The sequence below is a fragment of the Buceros rhinoceros genome, unplaced genomic scaffold, assembly GCF_000710305.1.
Source record: "Buceros rhinoceros silvestris isolate BGI_N320 unplaced genomic scaffold, ASM71030v1 scaffold4504, whole genome shotgun sequence".
NCBI classification, from domain to species: domain Eukaryota; kingdom Metazoa; phylum Chordata; class Aves; order Bucerotiformes; family Bucerotidae; genus Buceros; species Buceros rhinoceros.
In genome coordinates this window covers 18927-45006 of record NW_010406337.1, presented here as the reverse complement: position 1 = coordinate 45006, position 26080 = coordinate 18927, and the positions used below count along the sequence as shown (strand labels likewise).

General features: G+C 48.3%; 1 protein-coding gene across 1 annotated transcript in view; it reads left to right on the top strand.

Annotated features, from left to right (window-relative positions):
• LOC104491581 (dystrobrevin beta-like) overlaps positions 1 to 26080 on the top strand; it is a gene marked incomplete at both ends in the record, with an annotated part of 59334 nt that overhangs the window by 20757 nt on the left and 12497 nt on the right. Inside the window, 4 exons of the mRNA XM_010134028.1 lie at positions 1305 to 1382; positions 12802 to 12891; positions 17428 to 17515; positions 25288 to 25373. Coding sequence (XP_010132330.1) covers positions 1305 to 1382; positions 12802 to 12891; positions 17428 to 17515; positions 25288 to 25373 — 342 coding nt within the window. The remainder of the gene's footprint in view (positions 1 to 1304; positions 1383 to 12801; positions 12892 to 17427; positions 17516 to 25287; positions 25374 to 26080) is intronic.

The window sequence follows — 26080 nt, the reverse complement described above, 5'->3', positions numbered from 1 at the left end:
AAATCGCCAAACCACGTAGGGAAGCTTCTGCGGGTTGGTGGAGAACATGCCCTCGGGTACAATTTGTGACTGAAAGTGAAATGAATTCACTGAAAACTGGTGGTGTTGTACACGAGTCGTTGCTAAAAAATACGGGTTTGGTTGTAAAAGCTGCTTCTTGTTGTAGCTGTTTTCCTCACCGCAGGGTGTGCGGTTTTATGGGGTGTGTGGCGGGGGAACACAGTGAACCCTTGATGGGAAGAAGGGTGTAGATGTGGGCAGAGCATCCCTGGTCAGAGGTCAGTAGAGGATGAAGGGGCGGAGGGAAAGCGCCGGGCATGGTCTGCTCCTTACCCTGGGTTCCCAGCATGTTGTAATCCCATTTCTGCTCTTTTGTATGGGAAGAAGTTCCTTCTCCAGAGGAGCACTTTCCACAAATACCTTATGACCAAATCATGTCTTGGTATAATGTTGTGTTTAGACCAAGATCAACGTGAAAACACACAGCATCATTATTCCTGGGCACGTATGGCCTGAACTGAAGAGCTTTTGCCCTCCAACCCTGCCTGGAGAAGGGACGCAGTGAGACATGCAGGGAGTGGTTTCTTCCTGGGTTTAGATGTTTGACATCCAGGGGAGTTTTCTAATGGTGGTTTGATCCTCCAGATCACTGGGCGCTCGAAATCGTTGAACGAAACAAGCTGGCGAGTCTTAGGGCAGTTCCTGGTGTTCACACGTGGGAAGGGGGAGCTGGGGGCAGCAGGGAAGGCAGAAGCTGCACACGCTGTCAGGTCAAATGCCTTCCACTCCCTTGTGCTGTAGGAAACAAGCGGACAGGAATTAATGTCAGGATTATCTGCAGTGAATCCCACTGGAAGTCAGTGTTCTCGTCTGACGGCAGATGTGAACCTGTGAAGAATTTATTCCGTGTTCCAAGAAAGTACGCAGGGTGGATGTGGTGGTTGTGTAAATAATTGTGTGTCATAATAAACCTTTGCGTAATTTCTTTAAATGCGACAAACAATTGCCCTAATTTGAGTGGTTCCTACGTTTGCTCGAACAACTAGACAAAGCCAGAGGTCAGTTCAGGAATCACAAATGTTAGTTTTATTTCGTTTTAGTGTAACACAGGAACTGTGAAAAGCCATTAGGCTGGGGTGGACCAAGCTCTTCCAGCCTCTTTGTGCGAAGCAGTTTCTGCTGCTGAGCTGCTGTTGGCACAGAGCACAGCAATGTCCTTTACCCAGCCCTGGTTTGTTTCCTTATTGTTGGTTTGTTTGGTTTTTTTTTAAAATCACTAACTGGAAAAAATATTTCTGTTGCAGCCCTCCTCGGCCTCTGACTAACATGAACGACACCATGGTGACCCACATGTCTTCTGGAGCACCTACGCCAACAAAAAGGTGCGTGTGCCTGGCGATACCGGTTGTTTATTTCTGTGAGAGGTGAGAAAAGACAGATTTTGTGTCACTAGGACTCTTCTAACGTGTTTGAAATAACACTGGCCCTTCAAAACGAGCGTGCAGGTTCTGTAATGCCGTGGATTTGTTTGCAGGGCTTCATTTCATCCTCCCTGAAGAGTGATTTTCTTTTATTGGAGTAGATGCGACACGAGCATGAGTGAAGAAATATCTTAGGAGCACTAAGGAGATGTTTGTTTTTCTCTTTGAATAGAGCATTATGTCCAGAGCTGCTCTGAGAAAGACTGGTCTTGTATCATAGGTCCTCTGCTCCCAAAGGGACATTCTGTTCTGCTGGAGACATCGCACTTAATGGTGTCAGCTCTGGTTCTCCACACACACAGCCAAGCTGTCAAAGCTCCTTCAAGTTGCCCATGTCTGCTGGAGGCATTTAAGTTTGAGGTGAATTTGGGATCACATTTACTTAGTTAGAGGTGTGAAAACTGATGCACTGGCTGAATACTGTGTTGGCATGTTTCTTTCTTGGTGACCAATGTTAGGGAGAGCAGCAGCAGGGTGGTGCACTGGAGACTTCACTTGTCCAAAGCTGTGAATGAGTAAATGTTCCTGCAGGGGAGGAGAAACCGAACGGTCATGACTGTAGTGACAAGGTGGTGCTCCAGAGGAGAGCCACCCCCTCATGTTCCACAGCAGCCCTTCAGACAACTCAGCAAAGACCCGTGTACATTCCTTCTACTTCCCTGACGAAGTTAAGTCCATGGTGTCTGCAGGTCTGAGCTGGCTGTGTTAAAAGTATTTCCAGCTCTGTCAGTAAACCATTCCATGTCGAGTCTGCAGACGCTACAGAACATGCGATATGGTGTGTGACTTCAGATGTGGGATTTGGTGAAGTCACTGGAGTTTTCCCAGGTGGGATTTGACGAGGTGTTAGATGATGTTATCTGGACTCCCTCTCCCGTGACAGGCTGGACCAGATGATCTTGTGAGGTCCCTTCTGACTTTGGCTGTTCTATAATTCTGTGAACACGCCTTTTGCTGAATTTGAAGTGAAGTGTCCTCAGCCACTGGGGACAATCCTTGGTGACAGTCATTACTGAAAAACATACCAGCTGATGCAAGCAGCTCGTATTTTGAGTAACATGCTCATAGCTGGAGGTGACTTCCCATCTGAGAGCTCAGAACTTTCTGCAGTCCGATACACCAGCCATTCCCTCGGCAACTCAAAGGCTGCACTGAGGTAACTCAGGATGAAGACCTCTGTAGCACACACCGATACCATCCGCAGCAAGGGCTAAGGAAAGGAGTTGGAAAAAACATGGAGTAAACACCAAAGAAACGACCTGTTTCTGCAAAATGATGGTTGTGTCATCCTTTGTCTGCAGTTTACTTTCCCTGAGAAGCGAGACATTCGCTGAGGTGTGGAATGGTGGTAGACCAGCCCAGAACCAATCTTCAAGAGGCCAGAAATCATCCTGTTTTCAAGCATCGTATTTAGTCAGGCATCATGAGAACTCGCAGACAGCAAATCATCTGGGATCACCACACCCGTGTTAGTACCCATCTCTTACCAAGATCCTACCTCATCCCTCTTCAAGGATCCCCCTTTCAGAATTCTTGTTACTACAAGATTTTGTCATCCTGTAGGTTCTGCAGGAGTTCATGGGAGGAGGATGCTTCTCTCTGAACTTGCTTTTTCCAAGGAATGAACAGGGTGTTAGTCTTTTCCTGGCCCTGGGGGTTGTGGACAGGCTGCCTCAGGTTCAGGTAGTAATGTTTGCCTCCATCATTCCAGCTCCTCCTCCTCCTCTCAGCTTGCAGAACACAAACTGCACCACAAGCCCCTGGGGATGTGCCTGAGGCCGGTGGTGGGACCAGGCCCATCTCTCTAAAGGTATTGTCATTCAGACACTGTTTAGTGACTCCATTCTTTGCAAAATACCCAGCTGTGGTAGCTGCGTGCACCCGTCCATGTCTGACCAGAGTTGGTTTGGGTTTAATCCTGTAGTAACAAAGAATCCAAGCCTTCAGCAGAGCTTCTGTATGGGTTCAGCGCAGGTTCTGTAGGGAATGGTCGGAGGAAGCATTTCAGATGATGGATTTGTACGCTCCAAGCTGTGTCCATCTTGGCAAGTGTGTGCCTGCTGGTGTGGCTCAGCTGAACTGCACTGAAAAGCACTTGTGAAGTAGCACAGATTATCCTAGCCAGGCCGTGTCCATACAGACCAAAGAAATGCTGCTTTCCAGGGTCTACTTGGTACTACTGACAGTTTGGCTCCAGCCATGTATTTCAGAAAGAATATGGAAACACCACAAAATTAATGAAGAGAGCTACATCTAAGTGCTGGAAATGAGATGCTAAAGGAGCATTACCTGTTTAGGTTATCAAGGAAGGTGGAGATGCGATTCGATGGCAAGGTTGCAAATACTCATCCAGTTGCAGGTCTTTAGCCTTGCATAGAAGGGCATCCCAAGGTCCACGGACTTCTGCATAACCTCTGCATCTGGCCAGTCACACTGGATGGTTTCAGGATCTGTGGATTTAGGAGCATGCATGAAAACTAAAAGATCTCCAAGTATTTTGAGACTTTCAGTGCACTGAGTGAGCCACTGAAAGCCTTGGAGCATTCTCAGTTCACCTCTTATGTCGCTTCATGAGAGCATGGAATTACGTGTCTGTGGTGTCCAGGTACACTCCATTTCTTTAAGCCTGGGAACCATCCCGGTGTGATAGAGTGAGGTGAGGAGGAACAGGGAACGTTTCTTCTCTGTCTGTTGTGTCGGCTCCCATGTGTCTGTTTACAGTGTGCTCCCCAAGATTCACTACAGTTACCCCTGCTCTAGGTTAATCCATGGTGTAGAAGACCACCACTGGTTTGATTTCTGTGTAGGGGCAAAAGGGAGTGTCCTGCCTAAACCCTTCCCATTTGGCAGAGCGTTCTATGTTTGTTTCATACCTACAGCAAACCTTCTCACTTAACTCTAAGGTATTCCAGCTTCCACCAGCAAAATAATCCAAGAGTAAAGTGGTTTGGTTTGCTCTGCTTTCTGTCCCCAAGAGATGAGCAAGTGTGGATCCATTTAATTGAAGGCAAAGTTGGAAGGAATCGTAAATGGATCCTGTATAGGATGTGGTGGGGAAAAGAAAGCTGCTCCTGTTGTTCTTCAGTGGCATCCATGTGCTGCTGGGAATCGCTGCTCACAGGGCTTTGTGTAGAAAGAGATTTACAGGTATATAGATATAAATGAAGAGACACAGATAAAGCTATAGCTGTCACAGCTAACACAGAACCACTGACCTCAGTCCTGGGGAAGAAGGGCTGTGGCCAACAGGTGGAGGGAGGGGATCCTGCCCCTCTGCTGCGCTCCGCTCTGGGGAGACCCCCCTGCAGGGCTGGGTCCAGCTCTGGGCTCCTCAGCACAGCACAGACATGGACCTGCTGGAGCGGGGCCGGAGGAGGCCACAGGAATGACCCGAGGGTGGAACCCCTCTGCTGGGAGCACAGGGGAGAGAGCTGGGGGTGTTCAGCCTGGAGCAGAGAAGGCTGCGGGGAGACCTTAGTGCAGCCTTTGAGTGCTTCAAGGGGCCTCTGAGAAAGCTGGGGAGGGGCTTTTGAGCAGGGTCTGTTGGGACAGGACAAGGGTGATGGGTGATGCTGGAAGAGGGAGATTGAGAGGAGAGAGAGAAGGGAGAAACTGTTTCTGCTGAGGGTGGGGAGACCCTGGCCCAGGTTGCCCTGAGAGGTGAGAGAAGCCCCATCCCTGGCACCACTGGAGGTCAGGTTGTCCCTTGGGGCTCTGCTCAACCTGCTCTAGTTGCAGATGTCCCTGCTCCCTGCAGGGGGTTGGACTGGCTGAGCTTGGAAGGTCCCTTCCCACCCAAACCAGTCTGTGATTCGATGATCTCGTGTTGGTTTCATCCATTCATAGCACAAGAGGTGCCAACAGACAGGATGGGGGCCAGCTCCACTGCAGAGCTTCTCGCTCTTCCCGTGACTGGCCCCACTGAGGGGCAGGGAGGGATGGAAACCTCCTTTTGCGATTTCCTGCTGTTAAACACATGAGAATAACCTCCCTTTGGCAACTGTTCTGTGGGGACTGAGGCTGAGTTGAAAGAACAGGATTTTAATGCCTGAGCTCCCTTCTTTTGTGAACTGAAAAGTGGAAAACAAGCAACCCAACTGGCAATGCTCCTCTACAGTCCATGCACGTCTCTCAGAGGAACCACAGGCGTTTCCAGCCTCCTCATCCTCTGCTCTCAGTGGGACAGTATCCAGCAGGGCAGTACACTCCAGATCCCACCATTTCCGTAACTGGGTTTTGCGCGAGGCAGGGAGCTTTCTGCTGTCTCTCAAATACTAGAGACAGAATGAGGTCAGAAGTTGTTTTTTCTGGTAATTGGGGGTTTCTGGGAGCAGAAGTAGCTGCGGCCAGGCTCGGCTGTGAGGTTTTTTCACGTTTTCCTGTGTCACATCACAGCTTTGATGTTTTTCACCTTGCATAGTGTAAGCGTCCATGTGAAAACAGCCAGTGGATTCGATGGCACGTTTACGTCTGATGGTGTGGGATGAGGTGTGGGAGACGGGAGTTCTGTGCACGTGGTGAGACATTTACAAGGGGAAATTTCGGTGCAGCCTCACCTCTATGTGTTACCCGTGATACACAGTGTTTCTCTGGTCTCCACAGCCAAATGGAGGTGATTGTGGCTCTCCTGCAGGACCGGGCCAAGCCCATCACATGTTATTTCTTCTACTCAATTTATTTTAAATCGCCTCAGGAATGGACTGATTGTTTTTCCTTCTGTTGTGGTCAATGTCCACTGTTCTTCTTTCAGTCATCCTGTTCCCAAAGACGACCTGTCCTCAGTGAGGTCATTGCCATGTGTTCCCTCCTCAAACACCCTTCTCCGTTGTTTGGTTCTCAGCAGCCGTGGTCAGCCCATGGGTTATGCGGCATCTTTTACACTGCAGACCCATGTCAGAACTTAAACATGTTGTATATTGCTCTCGTTGATGTGTTTCTCTGTGAGATGACGGGTGGTCATCCTCAATTTATTCCTCAAAGATCTGTCTACGTCTCTACCTGTAAAAGCAGTCACCATATTTGCTGCCTACAATACCACAAAATACAGTTGTCTTTTTTTCTAAGGAGCCTGGAGACTCTGGATTTAGACAGATGAAACATGTTCTTGCGGCTTAAAAAGGAAATTATTTGCAAATTAAGAACTGAGGGTGAAAGGGGTATGGTGACATCTGCCTAGGCAATATTCAAAAACCTTTCTTCCTGTCTGAGAGGTTTTATTTCTACTAACTCTGACCCAGATTTTTTTCGGTCTTCAGCTCCTGCTGTCACTGATTATCTGCTCTTCCTAGTCCCTCATACTCCTCCTGCCTCTATTTGTGTTGGTCCCTGTTTACTTTTGCCGTCTCCAGGACCGTTGATTGCCCCCCGAGTCCTGTCTTTCTCTGGGTTCCCAAATGGATGCATGACTGGGGACTTCCAGCTCTTTGATCAGACCTTCAGAACCTTCTCTCTGCCTTCAGCTCGGCACTGATGTATTTCACATCGATGTCCTTGATGCTGCCCTGTGGTCTAGTAGGTTCTGTAGCCCAGGGTGGTTTTGATTTGCTCGGATACATTAATTTATCTTCCGACAATTTCCAGTGTGCCTTTTCTCTTCTTTGTTCCCGTGTCCACATCCATCTTTCTGACATCTCCTTCCAGCATCCAGTCACCAATTCCACTTGAAAGCAGCTGGAACTGCTGGTAGTGTCCGCTCTGACATTCTTCTTTGTCACCAGTGGAGTACAGTCATTTTCTTACCTTCTGCTTCTTAGACCTCTGTGACCTCTAGTGATCCCAGACCCAGCTGTAGTTTCACCCACAAACGGGTTTGGAGAAGAGAGTTTGGTAGCATGAGCCTGGGTGGGCTGTGGCAGCTGACACCAGACAGCCGGGGTGGTCAGGCATGTTTGTGCCGTAATACCTTAAATATACCTACATGATCCCAAAATAGACTTTCTTTCTAGAAAAGGGATAAAAATACATCTTTGTCTAGAGACAAGGGTGATCCCAGCTCACATGGAACCTCGCTCAGTGAGGTTTACAATGAGGTAAAAGGGATAGCAAGGAGGAAGGAAGGGTGAGGACAAGGGTCAGCATAATGAGTCAGTCTAATGGTTTCGAACAAAAAAAATCTGTGTTTCAGTACTTACTACTTAAACCAATACCTGATGTCTCTAGGTATTTGACTGGTTTAAAGTCCTCTGGCTGCAGCTGTGACTCTGCGGGATGTGGATTGAGGAAGATCTGTTAGTTGAGAGCATGGAGAGTTTGATGGGGAGGAAAAAGTGGTCAGAAAGTGTCTCCAAGGGGAATAGTTGGGACGTGTATACATTGCTCTGAAGGATCTGTAAGATTCAGCATCAAGAGGAAAATACGTGAATAAAACATCATAGAAGTCTGGGGTTTGGAGCCTGGCTGTGAAAGGTGTTTCTCTCTTGCTGTCAGTGTGTGGATGGTCTGGAGCTAGGAGGGTGGGCAGGTCTCACCATCCGCAGTCAGCAAGCGCCTCGTTGGGCACTGGGTAGGAACAGGAGACGCAGGACCTGGGGGCCAGATAGCTGTGCTTACTCCTGAAGCTGCTTTGACGAGACCTTCTAACCCTCTCTGTCTGGTCTGTCTTTACATCACTTCTCCCATCAGCTGCTTCCACCTCTCCTGCCGTTTTTCCCTTTCCCCAATAGTGCTGCTTCGTTACCGTCCATGCTGCTGAAGTGGTATTTCTCATTCATTCCAGTTCTTCCTCCCTCTAGCTCCTGATGGTCACAGGACTGTTGGGTCCAAGCGTTTGGATTTGCTCTCTATCTCCTCTCTCACTACATTCAAACCCTTTGTTTCTTCAGTTCTTTTTCACTATGTTTTGCCTGCACTTTTTTTGTTCCTCACTCCCTGACCTTTTCCTGCTCCGAGGTTTGTCAGCCCGGTTCACCTCACTGTTTATACAACACAGTCACAGAAATCTCAGACTGGTTGAGGTTGGGAGGGACCTCTTGAGATCTTCTGAAGATCCAAAACAGGGTCAGTTGGAGGAGGTTGCACAGGACTATGTCCAGTTGGGGTTTTAATATCCACGGAGACTCTGCAGCCTCTCTGGGCAGCCTGGGCCATTGACCACCCTTATGGGAAAAAAGTGGGGGTTTGTATTCAGATGGAATTTCTGATTTTGTACTTGTTGCCTCTGGTCCTGGCACTGGGCACACTGGCAGAGCCTGGCTCTGTGTCCTCTCTGCACCCTGCGGGTGTTTCCAGCCCTGGATCCCACCCCCTGAGCCCCCTCTGCTCCCGGCTGAGCAGTCCCCGCTCCCCCAGCCTCTCCAACCAGCAGAGATGCTCCAGTCCTTCACCATCTCGGTGGCCCCTCGCTGGGCTCTCTCCAGTCTGTCCATGTCCCCCTCGTGCTGGGGAGCCCAGACCTGGACCCAGTGCTGAGGAGAGAGGAAGGGTCCCTTCCCTCAACCAACTGGTCACACTATGATGCCAATACTTTAATTTTTTCACTTTCACATGTTCTTCCTTGTATTTGGTGAAAGTTTCCTGGCAGTTGGTGTCTGAAGGTATTGGAAGGTTGGTTGGAGTGTTCAAGGAACGTGGCAGCTTCCCCATGACTTGGAGCCAGATTCAGGTCTGAACAGGGTGTTGCCAGTCAGTCAGAGCTGTGGCTTCGGTTCAGAACTCACCGTGCTCAATTCCATCATCTCTGTCATGCAGAGAATGGTGGTAATTACCCTTTTTGACCTGCACATCTATTTGAATCAATCATGGGGGAAAGTAGTGTGACAGAAATCAATATACTGTGACAGAAACAAAGCATGGTTAGAGTGCCCAGGGTACTTTGATTCAGTGCACGTATTCGACAGAACATTAAGATCAAAGCCTAAGATACACAATATATACTCCTTCCTCTGCAAGGCTCCTGAGGTAGAAGGTAGTACTAAAAACCACATCCAAAGGATACATTCCTGGTGAGTACAGAGGTGAGCTTCAGAACTGCCCCTCCTCAGTAGCCAGAGCAGCCGCGTTCCATTTTGTAAAGGTTTACGAAGTCATGAGCCAGTGTAATATAAGTTTGCCAGAATTTCTTGCTGTAAATTACAGGATTTTAAATAAATTGTCCATTTTACTTGGCTTTCCTGGTAGATTTTCAGAACAGAAATTAATGTAAGACACCAAACTCACCAGTTAAATACCACAGTATTTTATTGAGTTGCTTATAAAGCTGCAGAGCCAGGTTTAGAGGGTAAAATTACAGTTAAGTACTTGAGCCCCAGGTATGACTGAGCACCCAGAGCCAAACCGTGGTCCATCCAGGGGTTATAGGGTAGGTCAGAGATTTGTCCATCCAAGGGTTATAGGGTAGGTCAGAGATTTGTCCCTCCTGGGCTTATAGGGTAGGTCAGAGTTTGTGCCCCAGGGATATATTCCTTTCTTTTAAAAGCAGAACAAACCAAGCCCTCAGCAGCGTGTTTGATGCTGCCCAAACTCTGGCCCTGGTAAGGGCCAGGCATGATTCTGGGAGATAGTTGAACATTTCCATGGAAGCTGGAGATACAACTCAAAGTGTGGGATAAATAGTAACTTTCCAAAGGCGGTTTTTTTGACAATGAATGGAACACGGTGTAAAACAATCCGCCTGTGCTCACCTAGAGGGGTAGGGAATAAAAATAGCTGACATGTCAATGTGGAAAAGAAATCGTGTCAAGGAGTGGGAGTTGGGTGGTGCTGCCCGGGTGGGCTCCTCACGAGGGAGGGGGAAGCACGAATTTAAGCCATGTTGACTCATAGAGCTTTTGACACCATCCCGTGTGAGATGGAGTCATAGACAAACCGGGGAAACGTGGACTGGTTAAACCTGCTGTTAGTGGGTCCAACACCAGTTCAAAACTGGCAATCAGAGAAAAAAAATATCAGTTTTCCTACAGAGAGGGAGCAGGTGTTGGCTGGGATCCCATGGGGTCTGCTCCCAGTGCAGCATTCCCCGGATCCTGCAGATCCGTTTCCCAGTACCGCAGTGCCCCTTCCAGGAACATCTCAGGAAGACATCTCCTGTCTCATCCCTTTGACCCCCGCTTTGAGGAGAGGGGTGGGCTAGAGACTGGTACCCAGCTCAGCGCAGGCAATGCCCAGCTCTGCCCCGACGATGCCCAGCTCAGCCCAGGCAATGCCCAGCTCAGCCCAGGCCATCCCAGCTCAGCCCTGGTGGCTGGTGATGCTGCAGGTTTGGGTCCCTGGCACAGGAAACATTCCTGGGAGGGCGAGGGAAGCAGAGGCACAGAGCAAACTGTATTTTACAAAGAAATAAGCTCCGAACAGTTACCTCAGGGTTTCCCAGAGGAGCTGAATTCAATGGAGGGACAGTCCTATGGAAACAAGAGTGAGTGGTACGTGTCAGCAGAAGGTCTTTTCCAAGCAAATGATTCCATGATGCTGTGAGTTTTTCCCAGGGTGCATCTGTTTCTTTCAGTGATGGATGGAGCGTCCCACCCCTGTAACCCTCTTTTTCCTCTACTCAAAACCCTGATGGTGCCTTTACCCACTGTTCCATATCGCTGCACCCACCGAAGGAAAGCAGCTGGAACACACACGGATGTGGGGAATTCTTAGTGCCACCCTGGGAGGAGGCAGAGAGGACATTGTCAGCACGTACATTCCCTCTGCGTTTGGGGATTTTCTAGGGTTTAGAGCTGCTCTGAGTGTTGTTCTCGGGGATGGGGGACACCAGGTAAGCTTACCCGTGTTCAGAAGGTGAATGGAAGTCAGCTGCGTGCTGTGTTCAGACTCCCCTCAATTTAACTAACTCTTATTTTTCTTCCAAAGCCAGGAGTTGTGATTGTGGGTAAAGCTCTTGCCATTCTGGGTTACAGCTATAGTCACTTCTGCTGGGGTTTGCCTTTCCAGAAGAGCACGTGTGCTGCCTGACAATGAAGAAGGTCCCGGAGCCGCTGCGGTGGCAGCGACACACCTGCTCTAGGACGGATCTAAAACAAAGCTTTCCAGCACTTGCTCGTAGTCGGGTTTCACGAAGTGCAGATTGCTTAAAAATTCCTCTGTGTGGTGGTTCATGTTAAGCCTCTCACTTATTACAAACCCATTATTCCAAAGGTTGCTCATTGCCCAGGGGGGTTGATGTGGGTAATTCCATTTCACCTTCTTTTTATAAGGTCTCATTCTGCCGCTGGCTGATTTCCCTGACATGTTGCTGCACATAGCAGAGAAGAAAAGAGTTTGTATGTCTAAAAAATGTGAATTCTGTTCTCATAGTGTCGGTATATTGATGCTGAAAGCAATAAATGCCATGTTTAGAAAAGACTCTGAAACAAACACCTCCCGGTTATGCATGGAGAAGGAATTAACTGCAGGTTGTAAATTCAGGAAGAGCTGACAGAAAAATGAAAAACAGGATTTCTTGTGCCTTGAATTTTAGGAAGAAATGCCTGTTATGCTGAAATACATTGGGGAATCATTTTTAAAGTAACAGTGTGATCTCATCTCTGCGCAGGACTTCCCTCCTAGTACAGAGCGGAGCTTTCTCTACACCAGCACCATGTCATGTGGCACAACAGCAGACTGGGGTCCCGTGGGCAAAGCTTCACGTGGGCAGGGGCAAACCCAGCAGAGCAGGACTGACGTGATGCTGGTTTGGGCCAGAGAAGAGAATGCTGCTGCCTGTGTGTGTGGTGCCTGGGGTGAAAAGAGAGCTGCGTTGTGTTCTCTGAGGGGTTTGAAGCTGCTGCTGTGGCAAGCGTGGTGGAAACCAGCAGGTTTTCACTGTACCATGTAGACGAAGTCGTGTACAGGGGATCACTTCTGGCCAATACTGCTGCATTCAACTTCCACTCACAGAAACACCCAAAACTGCAGTAGCTTGATTTTTGTGAGTCCTCAACGCAAAATAAATACGTCATTTACTGAACCCCCTTTAGCAGGTAGTTCTGTTGATACCAACCACTGATTTTTTAGGGTTTTATCATTTTCCTCATCTTTTCTTTCTCTCATAATAATAACGGGGAAAAAAGAGACTGGCCGCTTTTGGTTCTGGTTTTAGACACGGTGATACCTGCAGCCCATCGTGCTTTGGGCTATTTGGGGCACCCACTCTCCCAGGGTGATGGGGACGCTCCCCTGATCCACCACGTTTGGTACCCAAATGTTTCTCCGATCTCCGTTGTGATGTTTAACTACAGAAGTTGTCCTTTTCGTGTGACTTACAGAACCATATTTACATTTTTAGTTACTCATCCATTTGTTTTAATTTGTCACTGTTTGTTTCGTTAACGGTCATTAATTATTTGCTTTGTATTCACATTCTGTTTTGTTTGCTCTCTTTTGCCTTCATTGCCACCAGGTCTCAGTGTGCCCCGGATCCTGCCAGCCCGTTGGCTGACGAGCACGCTCTGATAGCGACCTATGTGAGCCGGCTGCAGCGCAGGGCACGGTTAGTGTTAGGAGAACGTTCCCGGAGCGGGGACAGGGACGGGGACGCTGCTTCCTCTGGGCAGGGATGTCCCAGTCAAAGGGATTTGGCCTCTGTTGGCAAACGGAGGCAAATGTGTGTAGTATTCTCCAAAACCTTCTGAAAATGCACGAATACAGATGTATGAGTGCATGGGGGATGTGCATGGGGGAAACATCAGGGAAGAAGGGATGAGTTTGTGTCCATTCCCACCTCAATGCGCCCACCGCCTGTGATACACTGTCCCTTACATGAACTGGTGATCGTCATTCCAAACGGATTAGAGAATCTTGCTCTCCGTGACCATTCAGGAATCTTGTCTGTCACCAGCAGGAAACTGTCCAAATTCATTGAATCATCACAGACTGATTTGGGTGGGAAGGGACCTTAAAGCTCACCCAGTCCACCCTGCTTTCAGAGCACACCATGCTGGAGGAGCCTCTCGTTTCCCTGGCAGTCTGTCCTGGTGACAGGACAGTGTTGACTCTTTTAGATAAGGGCCCCACTGCCAATCTGAACTTACCTTTCTCCCACTTCCAGGCACTGATTTTGTGTGTACTTGCCTTCTCTCTTTATCACCCAGCATCAGCCAGACATTGACAGCCTTTAAGCCATGGCGAACTGGATCCCTGAGATATTTTCATCATATTAAAAATTAATTCTCTGATGTCTTCCAACCAAAAGGTCCGTCCAAGCTACATAAGGAGTACAGCAAATAGAGTGCAGTGGACTTTGTTTATCTTACAAGAACATATTTTTCTTTTTTTTTACCTACTGTAAATTGGAAACCAAATTGGTTAAGTGCTTTCCAAAGAAATAATAGAAAATCCCCGCCCTAAAGGGTGCGCTGGAGGCAAAGGCAGCTGCAGAGGGAGCGAGTTTCACCCTGCACTCAGAAAGAGAGGAGTTGTACTGTACCCCTTGGAGAGCTGTCAGTCACACGTTTCTCAAGCTCAGCACCCATAACTTGTGTTCCATGTCATTCATCAGGGAGGCTTTTCCCCCACCCCTGTGGCGCTTCAATTGCAGCTCCACTTTCCACCAGTAAGATGAAGCAGCCCTACCTGAGGTGTTGTTATTTTCATGGCCACAGGGTTTATGTGGTTTACTTTTGGTTGGTGGAGTCCCCATCCCTGGAGGGGTTTCCCAGCCGTGTGGAGGTGGTGCTGAGGGACAGGGGTTAGTGGGGACCTGGCAGTGCTGGGGGAGCACTGGGAGTTGAGGACCTGAAAGGGCTTTTCCAACCCAAACGATTCTGTGATTCTGTGGTTCTGTCTAGGTCGAAGGATGGATGGGTGGTTAGCTGCTTGGCTGGTTGGATTTGGTTCTCTTTAAATTCCTGACTCTGAACTGCAGTTGTCTGCAGCACTCCTGGTTTTAAAGGAGAATGAAAGGGAAAAGTCACTTTTCTTATTGTGTCCCTAAGATCCTCACTCTTGGCTCACCATCAGTTGCCTCTGGGACATGTGGCCCTTCAGGCAGCACTGTAAGAGAGTAAGCCATGCCCTCTGCTGTCCTCTGCCACTTTGCAGCATCATGAATTTCCAAGCAGTTTTGGAAGGAGCTTAAGACCTCCAATCTCCTGCCGTGCTGTATCACCTTCTCTTACATCCTTGACTGGTCACGTTCTGTGACTCCAGTCGGTTTGTTTTGTCTTAGTGGCTCTGCAGCAGAGCCAGGCTGTCCCAGAGGTGACACTTCCTTGTGCGTGTCAAAGCCTTCCCTTGCCATACCCTTCTCCTGTGTTATCCATGTCCCACCTCCGAAGGAAGAAGCGGGAGAGCTCACGGATTGACTGATTGGTGCTGTAGAAGCAGCACAACATTGTCAAAACAGACCTGAAGCACCTGGCACAGTATCTTTAAGATGGGGACATCTCTAATATTGCCTTTCCCAAACACTGCTGCTGTGAAAACCTTTGAACTCTCTCACGTACTTTCCTCACTTCGAAGCTCCAGGCTGAAGCTGGGCTTATTCTTTCCCTTTGCTACCTTTCCTGGTCGCCTTGAGCTGCTGTCCTTGCGGCTGTCACCCTGGGACCTCTCAACACTGGATATGCATGGGGCTGGTGTAACCAGGAGGAGGTTCACAGTTCACTGCTGCTGTCCCAGGGATCTCCACAGGGCTCCTGTCCAGGAAGGCTTATCAGGGTAGGAATCCTTTGCAATGGCTCCACAGAAATTAGAGCTAGAAGGAAGTGAGTTTTCCTTCATGAAGCAATATCAGGAACTTCCTGGTGGTTTGTAGGTGGTTTGATGCCCTCTCTGTTAATCTGGCAGAGTTGGGGGTTGTGGTAGTGGTTTGTTCAAATTATTTTATGTTAAAGAATACTCAGGAGGGCCAGGAGATGGACTGAAACTCCACGTCCTTCAAACTGTACAATAGTTCTAAAAGCAAATGCAAAAGGATTTTTTTTTTAATTAAAGGTTTTCTAGATGGTGACAAATTGTCAATAGCTGTTTTCTAATTCACTTGGATCAGAAGAGGTAATAGCTTCAGGAACTGGGAGAGGTGTTAGGAGATATCAGACCACGGAAGGATAGAGGGGATGGAATGATCTGCGCTCCTAGAAAAGCTGAAAAAAAACTTACAGTCAAAAATGCAGAAGAAAGGTAAACAAAACCAACTCAAATTCAGAAAGTGAGATGGGAAAGATCATCATCCTTCAACAATAAAAACAGTCAGGAATGAATCAGCATGAAGGCGTGCGAGAAGTTCGTCAGGGCTAGTGTGAAGCCTCTGCTATTTCTCTCTAACCTGTTGCCTGCTGGTTTACCTCACCTTTTGCCAGCTTTTTCCCTTGCACTGTTCAGTTGAAGGTCTTTCTTCAGGTCTCCATCCAGCAGCCAAAAGGCAGAGGCGTAACGGTGCCATTTATACTCCAGGTCGGCCAGACTGCGTCAGCTGTAGTCGTACATCAGTTGAACTCAGTCCAGCGGTTCTGCAGCACCTCAAACATCACCTGGCAGATTGCAGAGCCTTAAAAGAGATCAAACTGTTTAATTTGGTGTTACAAAAATTAATCGATGTTTTTAAGTAATGTACCCAGTGTAGATCTGGGTCTTTAAATAAACCTGAGTCTCTGAAATTTAAACAATGTTGGTGTAAAAAATATAAAATGAAGCCTAAAGCAGTGTCAGTTATCTTGTGAAGTGGTGGTGTGGCCTAGAAGTAACTCCTGCTGTGCAGGACACACACGGGCACTGTGTGTCTCTGCTGCTGTCTGGGTGTGATCCTGACCCTGCACTTTGCTAGAGCCAGTGTGGTGGCTGTGAACCCCCCATCTAAGGGCCGGGGGCTGGGTGGAGAGGCTGCGCTGCAGCAGGAAGCACCCTGGTTGTTTCCACCTTAATCCGGGTGGTTTTCAGTTAGTGATGGTCTGGTTTATCTAACTGGTTCCATTTTACTGGGAGACCGTGCTGAGAGCTCGGTGCAGCACTGGGACATCGAGCAGCTCGTAGCTCGTCCGGCTGGTGTTGACTTTAAAAGTTGCTCTTTGATGTGGCTTTTCCCTGTGGCAAGGCCACTGCAGCACTGGATCTAACTGGTTTGGTTAATACAGCTGGAGATGGGCATTTGTCCCACTGTGTATTTCTAATTCAAACGGTGGTTGTGAGCAGCAGAAACGGGTGCAGCACTGACGGGGTTCCCAGGCTAGATAGCCCGTGTGAGTGGTTAATACACAGAGCGGGGCTGGTGCTGCTGTGGAATGTGAGAAGGATCTGGGTGCTGCCTTTCCTGGGGACCTGCCCCGTTCGCTGCCTCTGCTTCTCCTCCTTCTCCTCTCCTTCTCCTCCTTCTTCTCTGCTTCTCCTCCTTCTCCTCTGCTTTGTTGATGATTACTGGCAATATTTTCTAATACCTCTTTCAGCACAGCTCCAGCCTGTCTGCGTGAGGCCACACAAGGCAGCTGGAACTGTTTCACTCTCTCCTCACTGAGGGGCGAAGGACCGAGTCTCAGATCACCACATTTTGTTCATTTGGGTGTTGTAAGATGATAGGAAGCGAGGTGTAAGTCAGGCTGATTTGCAAAGTACTATTTGCATTTAGGTTGATGTTGTTCTCAGGTCAGGATGGTTCCCCCACTCTTCCTCCTGGAAATCATCCCAACTTGGACACTTGTCGTCCTACAGCTCCTGAGGACAAATCTTTTCTCCTTCCTCATTCAGCCATTTCTCCCCTTTTACCTCGCATAAACAAAAGGGTTGGCAGGAAAGCTCCTCAGAAACAAATTAAACTTGTTTCTGATGATTTATGAGAGGTTTAAAACCAATTATTTTAATAATTGAAAACTGGAGTGTGTGAATCCTGGAGAGAACGCTCCTAGGCAGAAAGTCCTGGGAGCAGCCCCTCTTTGGAAGCCGAATAAGGACGGGAATGATGTAGACTATTTCCAGCATGACCCTTCTCTTCCCCATCACTGTCTCTTTGCAGTAATTCATCCTCTTCTCTGTCATCCCTGCTAGTAATAACTAGAGGTGGCAGGTACTAATGGGGTGTTGTGGCTTTTCCCTGCAGCGTCCTGGACAGCCCTGGCCGGCTGGACGAGGAGCACCGGCTGATCGCCAGATACGCCGCCCGCCTGGCAGCCGAAGCCAGCAATGCCGTAAGTGAACGTTCATCCCTCTTTGCCGCCCGCGGAGCATGGAAGGTCTTTGTCAGAGCCTGACGAGTGGTTTAGTGCTCAGAGCATGGTGAAATTGTCGGGTTTGGTTAATGCGGCTGATGCGAAGGAGCAGCGCGCTCTCCTCGTGCTCAGCAGAAATACCGCATCCCTCGGCAGTGAGGGAGGAGCAGGGCAACAGCAACACAAATTATCACAAATTATCAGAAATGAGGTCAGAGGAACCAAGAGAACAAGCAAATTAGTCCTGCTTAGTCTAGAGAAGAGGAAAATATCTGGATACCTGAGGAGAACAGATCATGGGACAAATGTTATGGAATATATTTGTTCCAGAGGAACGGAGCCCGAGTGCGACAGAGGGAGGTGTTTTCTGTGGTTGCAGTCTCGTACAAAGGAAGACACCAAAGGAAGCACCCAACCAGTTTTAAACTGGTAAAACTAAATACTGCTTTAACAGACAATTGCTGTAGGAGCTCCTGTGGTGCTGAGGGATGCATTAGTGGGGACCTGGCAGTGCTGGGGGAACAGGGGGACTTGAGGAGCTGAAAGGGCTTTTCCAGCCCAAATGGTACGGTGATTCTGTGATTCCACGTTAGTGTGGCCAGAGAAGACCGTTACTCTAGGGCCCTCACTCACCTTTTTGTTACATACTTGTCGTGTAAGTACTTCCAAGTCCCCCCCAGCCAGGTAGACTTACGCCTCCTCCTCATTTCCTTCAGTCCGTGTTCAGCCAATAATCTGACTTTGTCATACGGATGTAACCAGATACTTCCCTTTTGTAAAACTTGAATTAAAAATCATTATGTCTTTAAACATTTTAAACTGTCGGTTCCCATTATCTCCATCAAATGGTAAATTGGTGTTTCTGAAGTCTTCCATCCTCCAGGACTATGGGAATATTAGAGCAGTAAAGCACAAACCTCTCGGTTTATATGGAAGAGAAGGGGATTTCACTGTGATCTTCATATCAAATAAAAGCCGTCCAGGCAGTAAGTGCTGAACCAGTTTCACTCTGGAAGGTGGTGGAAGGATTCTTACTTGTGACAGGACTGTTTCTGATAGTATGAGACAAGTAAAGAGTGACAATACTGGTTGTGAAAGGTGCTCATCGTGTCTGTGGTAGCCAGGCTACCAGCTGAACAGGTCTGGTAGGGCAGGAGGTGCAGGCATGGGAATGGCATCGTGCGTAAAGACACACAGAGTGTACCAGCGTAAAATATCAGAGGAAAAGAGAACTTCTGCAGAGTCCTTAGGGCTGGAATTCCAACTTCTTAATTAAACTTCTTAATAAAACTCCAATTTCTTAATAATGGAAAGTACTGACCCCCTGGTTAGATGGGGGTGGTGATCAGGAAACGTTAGGTGAGATCACTGCCTTTGCGGAGGGAGAAACACTTTGGAACGCAATAAATGCTGTTGGTTTGAACAGCCAGTTTTCAAATACACAAGAAGATGAGAGTTTGGTCCTGAGTGGTGCACCCGACCACATCCCAGTGGTGTGACGCACTTTGCTTTAACAGCAGGAGAGAGCACACCATGTGAATCTATATGTAGATACTCCGTTTTAAGAAAGTGAACTATGTAAGAATGAATCTATTAGACCAAGGGATCAGTCCAATCAGCAGGGAGCCTGCAAGCCGCCTGGAGGCTGTTAAAAATCTTGTATCAGAAGCTCAGGAAATCTGTGTGTCAAAATTCAGCAAGAAAAAAAAAGCCTACAAACCCCTTTTTTCATGGGTCAGTGGGAAGGCTGAGGAGGATGTCCAGGGAAAGGATGGCACTCAGGGCAAGGAAAGCTTGCCCAGAGGGAAAGAAAAGGAAGGCCATGAAACATGGCAGGTTAAATGGTAACAGGAGATGCGGAGATGGGAAGAGGGTTTGAAGAGCGCTTCACAAGGGATTTGAGGGCACTTCCTACCACAGTCTGCAGTAGGAAGATTTTCAATACCATCAAAAGTAGTGCTCTACCAAGGGAATTGATAAGATTTGCTGGTGATCAAGAGAAGTGGAAGAGGAGTCAGGAATGACAAGACCATAGCAAATACGCCCCGTGAGTAGTTTGCTTCAGGCTTTACTGCTGCGGCAGCCACCGCTGGGAAGAATGCGGCCAGGAAAGCGAGCGTCACTGGCCAAGGAAAGGGACTTTGCTCCTCTGCTCAGAGCTGGTGAGGCTGGTATGTGTGGTTTGGGGCTCTGCAATAGAAGAAAGACATGGACATACTGGAGCAAGCTCAGCAGAGACCACTAAGATGGTTGGTGGCTGTAGTACACAGCATATGAGGAGAAGCTGAGAGAGCTGGGTGTGTTGGGATGGAGAAGAGACGGTAAAGGAGGATCTTACTGCTCTCTGCTCCTATCTGACGAGCCAGGCATATGGGGACCTGTTGGCTGGCCAAGGTCAACCCACTACAGAAAGGACAAGAAGCAACAGAAACAGAAGTTTCAAGAAGGGAAATTCAAACTATATATTAAGAAAATCTTTTTCACCATGATAATGGTCAAATAGGCTGTCCAAGAGGTTGTCCAGAGAAGAACTGGAATCTTCCTCCTTGAAGGCATTCAGAGCTCAACTAGACAAGCTGTTGAGCAACTACTATGAGTTGGTCCTGCTTCAAGCAGCGCATGGTCTAGAAACCTCTGGAGGTTCCTTCCCACCTGTATTTTTCTGTGAATCTGGGTCTTAATGAAAGTGGAGAATGGAAACAAACACCCATAAGGAGTGTTTGTCAGAGGAGATTTTAAAGCCAAGATAGGCCAGTATTGCTGGGAAGACTCGAGAGAGGTTGATGTGGTTATTTCCAGCCCTGCCACTGGGGTTAGTTCTTGAAATCCAAGTCTCTTTCTTCTTAAAGAAGAAACATAGACAGGGAGGGAGGAGAAGGAAGGCAAAGGCTCTAGGCCTGTGTGCGTTGGTTGCCCAGTCATGCAGAATGATGGCAACCAGCTCAACTACGTGCTGCTAGACAGCGGCACAGTCTGTGTCCGCACAGACAGGCTCTGGCTGGGCCACTCTCGTTGTCTTCAAGCCAGCCTTCAGGAGACAAAGTCCCTTTGGTTGAAGTGCAGTTGCCCAGGGCTATGCTCGGCCTCGGCAGTTTGGTCACAGCAGAGGGCTGTGCGTTGAAATCGCTGTTGGCTGGCTCTGCTCAAGCCGTTGGCTGGAGAGCAAGAGACGAGCAGGAGGTGACTAGATGGTTTAAGTGAAGAAATGAAGAAAGCAAGCCAAGCCTCGTTTGAATCACAGCTTCATCTGCTTGTCTCCCTCTGCTGATCTGCCCAGATTATCCATCTGAGGTAAGACATAATCCTGTGTTTCCTACCAAGCATCATCTTGGTGGTAAAAGCAGGGGCTGAAGATGATCTCCCACGTCCCCATCCCTCTTGGCTCCTTTCCATTACAAAATCCCTTCCATGTATGTACCAGCTCCTGCCTCAGTACTGTCCTTTAAGAGAAGGGCTGATGACGTGTATTTTAGGTGAATATATGTATGTGCAGCCACATATATAGAGCATCCCAGTGTCCTGCACAACACTTCCCTTTCTCGAAGCCAATACTTCCCTCCTTTCCTCTCCCACCTGCTCTGCCTCGGCTGGTTTTTCCCTGTTTTCCCCTGTCAGGACACTGCCAGATCCTCCTGAGCTCCTGCCGATGCGCCTGGACAGGTCGATTCCTACGAGCACAGGTTGGTGTCTGGTCTCTGAGCCAGCCATGCTACTGCTTCCCCATGTCTCTTGATGGGGAGTGACCCACCATGGCAGGCAGCAGGAGCAAAAATCCACGGGGACCGTGTGCTCTTGGCAGGTCTCTGCTGACCTGTGCAGCCTTACTGCTGAGAAAAGCACGAGCGCCTAATAAATATGGGATAATACTCGATTGTGGATGAGTGGATAATTAGGTTGAGTTATACGGATGAGTTACGATAATTAGGTTCTTGCCCACGTTGCTCCTTTTTGGAAAGAGAGTGGTTGCTGCTCTTCCCTCAGCATTAAGCACTGCTAAAAGCCCATCATCATCTCATCTCATTAAAGCTACCTACAACCTCAGTAATATTTGTAATAGTCCGTGTAACTTTTCTTTTAGGCTTTAGGCATTATTTAATATGTATTTTTCAGAGAAAGAATGAACAAGTAAACAGCTTTCCTGTTGTACATCTTTGCAGGATAAATCTGCAACACGGTTCTTGGATCATTTCTTCTTCTCCTAGTTACACCAGTTACACGATCCGTTCTTGTTATTTGTTTCCTCTTCTTCTTTGTTGGTCATAAAGAACATGCGATGCCACAGTGATGGGCAGTGAAGTACTGGTGCAGGCTCTCCTTGACGCCATGAGGTCCTCGCACCAAGGAACCTGGAATCTCATGCCCGTGAGACACGAGCTTTACAGTTCTTTGACATTTCTTCCAAATCAGGGGATGGAGGAGCGCAATGGCTTTGGGGACTTGATTAACCACTGTCATTAAATCCTCTTTGTCACCCAGACCAGGTGTTCTGTAGGTTCTGAAGCTGGAGTGCCCTGACAGCTTGGTCATTTCCCTGGCTCTGAACCTAGGACGTGCCTCCAGGCATTTCCCACCATGGCTCAGCTCAGCAGCCCATAAACCATTCTTAGGCAGGTGCTTATCCACGTTATTTTAAATCACCTCAATGGATGGAGCCCAATCCTGATGGGATCCCTGGAGGGACTTCATTCCAGTGTCTAAATTCATCTCCCAATAAGTTTTCCCTGAATCCTGAGGCAATGCTTCAGTTTGAGCCCCCTGCCCCTCCTCCTGTCTCAGGGACTGTGGAGAACAATGTTTACTTACCTCTCTGCAACACATGGTGTGGATTTAGTGTTTCTGAGCTTGTCTCCTCTCAATCTTCTCTTCATTTTTGCTGAACTGCTGTCTTGTCCGTGGGCTGTTTGTGTAGCTGATGTGTCAAAAGCAAATGTGAGACTTTACGCTTCTCTCAGTAGAAAGCAACCTCTTCTTTCAAACACTTTCTCCCATTTCTCAAATAATTTTGTTTTTTACTATATTTTATATTTTCTCTTGTCCTATAAAGCAGTAGGAGCTTGCCACAGTCTGCAGATGTAAGAAGTAGATACTTTATGCCATCATCCATGATAATAATGAGAACATTGAGTCTAAGAGAAAGGCAAATGTAAGAGAACAGCTGTAAGATCCCACACGAGGATGTCAGCTTTGCTGAGGTGAAGGTGTGCTGTGTTCATAGTTTCTCTCCCATACAGAGGATTTGATTTTCTGCCGTGGGAGGGAAGTAGTTTGCTCTGGCATGATTTGTTCTTAACCCCCCCTGGATATACTATCCCTTAGCCCGTCTCCTCAGTGTTTGCCAGCGGCTTTATTTTGTGGTTTTCCCCAAAAACTGAGGCCGAGTTGACTGCTCTGTAGTCGTAAGTGCCACCTTAAGGTTTTTTTGAGGTGTGAGCTTGGTGGATTTCTAGCATTTGCAGTGTCACCTTATCAAACTTGGTGCTTTCAGAGATGAGCACAGAAGCTCTGAGGTTGCTTTGGGTTTATTTAAGCACTCTGATGAATTTCCCCACGCCCCGGCTACTCGACACGTCTGTCTACATTGTCTCCAGTGTTTTCTCTTTTCTAATCTCAGTGTTTACCCCAAGGCTGTAATTCCATCTCCTGGGAAGTTAGTATTTTTTCATATGAGACCACCATTGGATTTTTTTTTTTTTTAATAAAAGCCTAACCCAGAGAGGACAAGCCAGAATCCCAGGGCTGCCTCCTGCCTACCACTGCCTCTCACACCGCTGCCTCCCGGGGTGCCCATCTGCTGGAGCTGTGTCTGATTACCCAGTCACGATCAGATGGCTCTAGAACCAGTGTCAGCTATTTCCTGGACAAGTGCAGCAGCAGTTAGACACGTACCTCTGTTGTCTTTTCAGCAGGCTCAGCGCTGTCTCAGGTGACTCTTTGAATATGCAAAAGCTCAGACGTGTCTCATCCTGAGTCCACTTTGTAGCATGGATGAGGTGAGAAAGAAGTGCTGTTTCTCACCAGCCGGCTGTAGGACAGACCCATGGGTTTGTGTATAGTGGTCATTAAATAACTGTGGTGCCCACATCGGTAATCTTGAGCACTTTCACCCTGCAGAACAGTGCAGCTGTGGACAAACCACCTGCTGCTGCAGATAGTTCTCGGCTGAGAGTAAATCCCAATCCGTGATGAGAATTGCTTATTAGTCCAGGCTAAAAATAAGGCAGAGGCCACACTAAGCAACTAACGACATGGATGATTGAATTCCCGTCCCTCTGCCTGGTACTTTTTATTTCACCCACGTGGGCATCATCCCCTTAGCAAAACTTCAGGCTGAACATCTTTAAGAACCTGAAAAGTTTAGATGTTGGTGAAGAATCAGCAGCCTAAATTTTTTTCTGGTCTTGTTTAGCCTTGAGGAGACTTGTGGGGGTCTTCTTGTGTGTTAGTACATGATGGTTGCAAGTGAAATGATGGAGCGAGTCTCTCTTCAGCGGTGCCGTGACAGGACGGGAGGCAACAGGCACCACCTCACTTCCATTTAGACGAAAGAAAAAAATGTTCTTATGGTGTAAGTGCTCACAGGTTGTGGAGTCTTCATCCATGGAGGTATGCAAAACCCAGCTGGACAATGTCCTGAGCAACACAACATTGCTTAGACCCAGGGTCTTGAGTTAAACCATCTCAAAAGGTCCTTTCCTACCCCGTGTGATTCTGAGATACAATAAAAAACTAAATGGACCCTTGGAAGTGATAGAACAAATAAGAGAACACTGAGCCGTCAACACGAAACGGCCACTGTACTGTTGGCAAGAGACCTCTTGCCTAGCGATGTTTGAAAGTGAGCAGCATGAGGGATGTGGCTCCTCTCAGTTCTCTGCAGTGTTGTCTTTTCTCCCAAGGGCTTGAGTACTTTAGGTCATGAGGGTGATTTCAGGCTTTGGACAGTTTATGAAGAAAGGGATTAAGGATGAGATTGGGGGTTTATAGGCACAGCCCTATTTTGCAGTAGAACAAAGGTTCATGGGCTGAGGCTGGAGCCCCAGATGCCTCAGGAAGCTCTGGAGGATGCTGGTGAAACATGTCACCTGCACCGATTGTACAGTCCTTGTAGCTGATTGTACCAGGGTGCAGGGACAGACAGCGGCTCCTTGGCTTTGTGACGCACTGTTTCAGGGAACTGGTCAGTCGTGTCAGTTACACCGAGGCCCCTTCCAACCTTCAACCCTTCTGTCATTCTGTAATGCCCTGGTGTCAGAAGCAGGGCCTACAAACCAAATTGTTCCTCAGGCCTTTCTTAGCCAGGGAGACCTGTCCATGATAAAATGTCTCCCCAGCTCCGAATGGACAACATCTTGTGTCTGGTGGCCAGAAGGGTAGTTCTGAGTTGTACTATACCTTCTCAGCAGCACCTTAGGATTCTGCTGGAAAAATGCACTGAACCAGTACGAGACCTTATCATTTTTGTTGCTCTCTTTCCTTGGTCCATATAACTGGTTTCTTCACAAGCCAGCCCAGCCGCCAGCAGGTTCTCCCAGCAAGCAGAGATCCTTGTTTAATTGCCCAGCCCTCCCCTCAATAGTGGTGGTGGCTGCTGGTGGTGCCAAATTCAAGATCACAAAGATCAGGACTCACTGGGAAAATGCCCTTATTGTACCGCGGTGTTCAGGAGATACGCAGCTGGATCCAGGCTCTGTCATTTGTGGTTACAGGTAATGAATGTTCTGTCTAATTTTTCTCTGTTCCTCATCCACCAGCCTCGCCCACCGACAGACCTGGGTTTCAGCTTTGATGCCAATAAACAGCAAAGACAGCTGATTGCAGAGCTGGAAAACAAAAACAGGTAAGTGCAGCCTTTGATCAGTGCTGTTTGGGGAACAACATCTGAGGATAGAAAAGCCTTTAGTCCTCCTGCTTTGTTGTGTTTAACCTCTTGTATTACGTTAACCAGATTGTTTTCCCAGATCTTTTGTTGAGAGGTGTAGCTGCCTCATTAACCAATTAGCTCAGTGCTGGTGCTGCTGCAGGGCCCTTATTCCCCAGGGAGCAGGTTGATCTTCTTCAGTGATCTTCTTAAAACCATCTTACCTGGGGCTGAATGTCAGGAGCTGCATTGCTGCCTCATTCTGCTGGCTGCAAATGCACCAAACTTCCCACAGCAGGCTGGGCAGCTGGGGTGGTAAATTCAGTCGAGAAGGATGAGTGGTGTTTTCCTTTTGCTGGAAAACAAAGAAGTCTGAAGAAACTGGGAGGCCTAGAAGAAACTGGAGATGGTTTGTAGGAGCTGGCGCTTCCCTCTTCTGGACATGAGCTGGCAAAGCACACTCGCAGCCCAGAAGCCACACATGTGCAGGGCTCATCCCCAGCAGCGTGGGCAGCAGGTGGAGGGAGGGGATCCTGCCTCTCTGCTGCGCTCTGCTCTGGGGAGACCCCCCTGCAGTGCTGGGTCCAGCTCTGGGCTCCTCAGCACAGCACAGACATGGACCTGCTGGAGCGGGGCCAGAGGAGGCCACAGGAATGACCCGAGGGTGGAACCCCTCTGCTGGGAGG